Source organism: Nilaparvata lugens, unplaced genomic scaffold, assembly GCF_014356525.2.
Source record: "Nilaparvata lugens isolate BPH unplaced genomic scaffold, ASM1435652v1 scaffold8875, whole genome shotgun sequence".
Lineage (NCBI taxonomy): Eukaryota > Metazoa > Arthropoda > Insecta > Hemiptera > Delphacidae > Nilaparvata > Nilaparvata lugens.
In genome coordinates, this window is record NW_024094620.1 from 5,010 (window position 1) to 9,889 (window position 4,880).

Below are 4,880 nucleotides of genomic sequence, written 5' to 3' on the forward strand. Positions count from 1 at the left end.
TAGCATAGAGTAAAGATAGCATAAGAAGATCTCCCATGGTAGGCCTATAAGGCGTTTATTCTCCAAATTACACTGTCAACTCGAGCCAATAGTCCTAGTAGTTATTGTTGGTGAAGCTGGTAGTCTCTGGTACTGTGCCGTTCTTACACTCTCACCCCAACAAAACAGTAATAATAAAGAGCAGTCGACAGTAATCGGCTTGAAATTTGGAACATGGACGACCTATATCACGGGATGCCATGTGCTATCTTTTCTCTATGATATTAGTTTATGATCTCTGGTTGAAGTCTCCACTACTAATATACTTTTCATTCTACTTATACTTTACTGTTCATTTTCTTATACTTTACTTTTGTACTTCTAAAGGTATTTCAATTTGTGCTGAAAGCAGCGCTGTGTGGCTGCTATGTGAACTTGGGCGTATTCAGGTTATACAGCGATGAAGCAACAGCTTGGACAATTGGACAACGCGCTGAAAATGTTTGTCAAACTACTTCTTCCCATTCCTTAATCTGATCTCTTGGTAAGTGAACAATGAATCTGAAGTTTCCCTTTTCCCTACTGCCCTGAGTGCAGTCATCATAACTTTTAAGGCCATTTGTAAAGTGTCTCTTTCATCAATAAATTCAATCATTTGTTATTGTTACATTGTCTTACAATTTCTTGGCGTCTACCTTGCTACCAGGTATTTAGTATTTTCACTCTTGTAAGTTTTATGGTGAGTTTGGGTAAAGGTATTGATGAACAACATCAGCCATCTTTTAAATTATATTTATTATTATTTAACATACATTACATTCAACTTAGTATACAGTCCACTGAATTCCCTCATACCAAACAAATCAACTTCAAGCAAATGATTGGGCACATCGCAAAGCCGCTTGCCAGATCATTCTCCATTTGAGCCGGCAAGGGGCCTTACGACAGTCATACTTGAGCCGGGATCGACAATTTGATGTGCCCATCCAATAACTCGGGAGTCACGATGACCCGATAAAAATTTATTGGTTGATGTATGGTTAGAAAAACACGTGGTGTTATTTTTATACAAGTCAGCACTACAGGACAGGAAGCTCTCCGATTGGTTGATACTAGATACGCCAACCCAATCAGCCAATCGGAGAGCTTCCTGTCTTGTCGTGCCGTGCCGACTTGTCTGAAAAATGCCTCGTGTGTCTAGCCTTACCTCGACCAATAATCTTTCAACGGCTAACGAGTAAATAGCTTATTTTACAAGAAAGTAGCATAGATTGTTACGAAGTTATCAACGTCTAGCAAACTAAAATCCTACAACTTGTATAATGATTGAAAATATTGTCATATAATGGAGCAACAAAGTATGATGGGAATAATTTTAATGTGAAATACAAAGCAAAATACAAAATTTCAAGTTGAATGTAATAAAAAATTGATAATTTTCATTTTTTTATAACTTGAATGGATAAACTTGAAAAAGTTGCACCTCCCTTGGATCACGAAGGTTTCATTGACACCTAAAGCGTCTCGATCCGAACCTACTTAGCTGAAACTACTGTAGCTCCATTCGTCAGACTCTCATTTTCAAAAAGAGATTTCACGCTTCTTTTCCTATGCATGACTGCTTCGATGGTTCTATTCCTCATGGCAAAAATCCGACTATGTCAAAACTGGATTTTGACAATAACCACATATTAGTATGAGTGGCACAGTGAAAGTATAATCACCATGAACTTTAATGGGACAATTCTCACTGAGCCCTGTATGAATAGTCCAATTAGAACTTATGGGAATGATATTCTCACTCTACCGGACACGTTCACTCATACTGATATACGTGACAATCCAGCTCTAGAATTTCCCAATTGATTATTCTAAATTGTTCTTTTCTTATGACGGTATGAATGCAATGATGAATGAAGAACTATTTGATTTGATGATGCAGAAGAAAGTATGATATTTATTTATTCATCGGATAGAGAAATCAAATACAATATTCAGAAAATAAGAACAGGCTATTGCCCTAAACTTCTTCTGTTTGATATGGAGGAGAAAACTATGATATTAATTAAGTATTTCATCAGGGCTACTTGATTTCTTAGTTGAAAAATAATAATTCCATAGTACCCAACCTCCGAAACTAGTTGTTTTTGTATTCTATCTAAAAAAAAGTTCTCTAAAAAAAGTGTACTATGAGATTATTATTTTTCAACTGAGATTTAGATTTTCACTTTTTATATACTAGTGTGAAAGAGGCTATTGAACCATGTGTTGGACATTAATCGGTGTGTGGGAAAAGTGTCATTAAAACATGCTTTGCGCGACTATTGAATCATGTGTTGATTTGTTGCACATTTGTTTGTTTGTTGGAAGTCGATCGGCGCAATGCTGGCGCACGTGGACCGGACACGCGGCTGTTGGCGACCGACGAGGCGAAGAAGGCGCTGATTGGTTTGGCGCGGTCTGGTGTTGGCGCAGAAAACACAAAACCCTTCTACATGATGCTGTTGGACTGGGTGTACCCGCACTACACGCCCATCCTGCTGCACGCGAGCCACAGGTCACCACGCCAGTGCTCAAGCTGTTCAGACAACTGGTGCAGAACCGGTCGCAGCATGTCCTCACCTAACGGCCAGCAAGGTTATCTGCAGCTATGGTGAGATAACTCATATAGTATAATTGTTCAAGTATGAAGAATAATTTGAAAAAATAACGTCGTAATAATCCAAGCTTCTTTTTCGATAGCCCATGAAAAATTATTGGTTAATAATAATAATAATAACATTCGTATGGCTTTTATTGGTGGGGAGTTCCTGACGGAAGTTGCACCTCGCCTGAATATATCATTTGAGCCGGCAAGGGGCCTTACGACAGTCATACTTGAGCCGGGATCGACAATTTGATGTGCCCATCCAATAACTCGGGAGTCACGATGACCCGATAAAAATTTATTGGTTGATGTATGGTTAGAAAAACACGTGGTGTTATTTTTATACAAGTCAGCACTACAGGACAGGAAGCTCTCCGATTGGTTGATACTAGATACGCCAACCCAATCAGCCAATCGGAGAGCTTCCTGTCTTGTCGTGCCGTGCCGACTTGTCTGAAAAATGCCTCGTGTGTCTAGCCTTACCTCGACCAATAATCTTTCAACGGCTAACGAGTAAATAGCTTATTTTACAAGAAAGTAGCATAGATTGTTACGAAGTTATCAACGTCTAGCAAACTAAAATCCTACAACTTGTATAATGATTGAAAATATTGTCATATAATGGAGCAACAAAGTATGATGGGAATAATTTTAATGTGAAATACAAAGCAAAATACAAAATTTCAAGTTGAATGTAATAAAAAATTGATAATTTTCATTTTTTTATAACTTGAATGGATAAACTTGAAAAAGTTGCACCTCCCTTGGATCACGAAGGTTTCATTGACACCTAAAGCGTCTCGATCCGAACCTACTTAGCTGAAACTACTGTAGCTCCATTCGTCAGACTTTCATTTTCAAAAAGAGATTTCACGCTTCTTTTCCTATGCATGACTGCTTCGATGGTTCTATTCCTCATGGCAAAAATCCGACTATGTCAAAACTGGATTTTGACAATAACCACATATTAGTATGAGTGGCACAGTGAAAGTATAATCACCATGAACTTTAATGGGACAATTCTCACTGAGCCCTGTATGAATAGTCCAATTAGAACTTATGGGAATGATATTCTCACTCTACCGGACACGTTCACTCATACTGATATACGTGACAATCCAGCTCTAGAATTTCACTGTTGATTTGCATGTGCGTAATTTATCAGCTTGTAAAATATATCATATTCTGTTTCTTATTTGACTGTGTTTATTAGGATAGAGTAAAGATAGCATAAGAAGATCTCCCATGGTAGGCCTATAAGGCGTTTATGCTCCAAATTACACTGTCAACTCGAGCCAATAGTCCTAGTAGTTATTGTTGGTGAAGCTGGTAGTCTCTGGTACTGTGCCGTTCTTACACTCTCACCCCAACAAAACAGTAATAATAAAGAACAGTCGACAGTAATCGGCTTGAAATTTGGAACATGGACGACCTATATCACGGGATGCCATGTGCTATCTTTTCTCTATGATATTAGTTTATGATCTCTGGTTGAAGTCTCCACTACTAATATACTTTTCATTCTACTTATACTTTACTGTTCATTTTCTTATACTTTACTTTTGTACTTCTAAAGGTATTTCAATTTGTGCTGAAAGCAGCGCTGTGTGGCTGCTATGTGAACTTGGGCGTATTCAGGTTATACAGCGATGAAGCAACAGCTTGGACAATTGGACAACGCGCTGAAAATGTTTGTCAAACTACTTCTTCCCATTCCTTAATCTGATCTCTTGGTAAGTGAACAATGAATCTGAAGTTTCCCTTTTCCCTACTGCCCTGAGTGCAGTCATCATAACTTTTAAGGCCATTTGTAAAGTGTCTCTTTCATCAATAAATTCAATCATTTGTTATTGTTACATTGTCTTACAATTTCTTGGCGTCTACCTTGCTACCAGGTATTTAGTATTTTCACTCTTGTAAGTTTTATGGTGAGTTCGGGTAAAGGTATTGATGAACAACATCAGCCATCTTTTAAATTATATTTATTATTATTAACATACATTACATTCAACTTAGTATACAGTCCACTGAATTCCCTCATACCAAACAAATCAACTTCAAGCAAATGATTGGGCACATCGCAAAGCCGCTTGCCAGATCATTCTCCATCCACCAAAATGCCGTTATTCTTTCATGTGACGAGGGAAATTTTCATATTCGATGATTGAATTGTTTCATGCAAGAAGTGTATCAGACCATCTAATAGTTGCAATCTTATGTTTAAACACTATTTTGATAATAATGTTCTTCTAAA

At 37.7% G+C, this 4,880-nt stretch overlaps 1 protein-coding gene across 1 annotated transcript; it reads left to right on the plus strand.

The window, feature by feature from the left end:
- Nucleotides 1–2,349: 2,349 nt before the first annotated feature.
- Nucleotides 2,350–4,482, plus strand: LOC111043755 (the record flags this gene model as incomplete). The annotated part of the gene is given in 2 exon segments (XM_039419203.1): nucleotides 2,350–2,632; nucleotides 4,228–4,482. Coding segments are annotated over 2 exon segments (335 nt in total), but the record flags the coding sequence as incomplete, so codon positions are not given.
- Nucleotides 4,483–4,880: the final 398 nt, after the last annotated feature.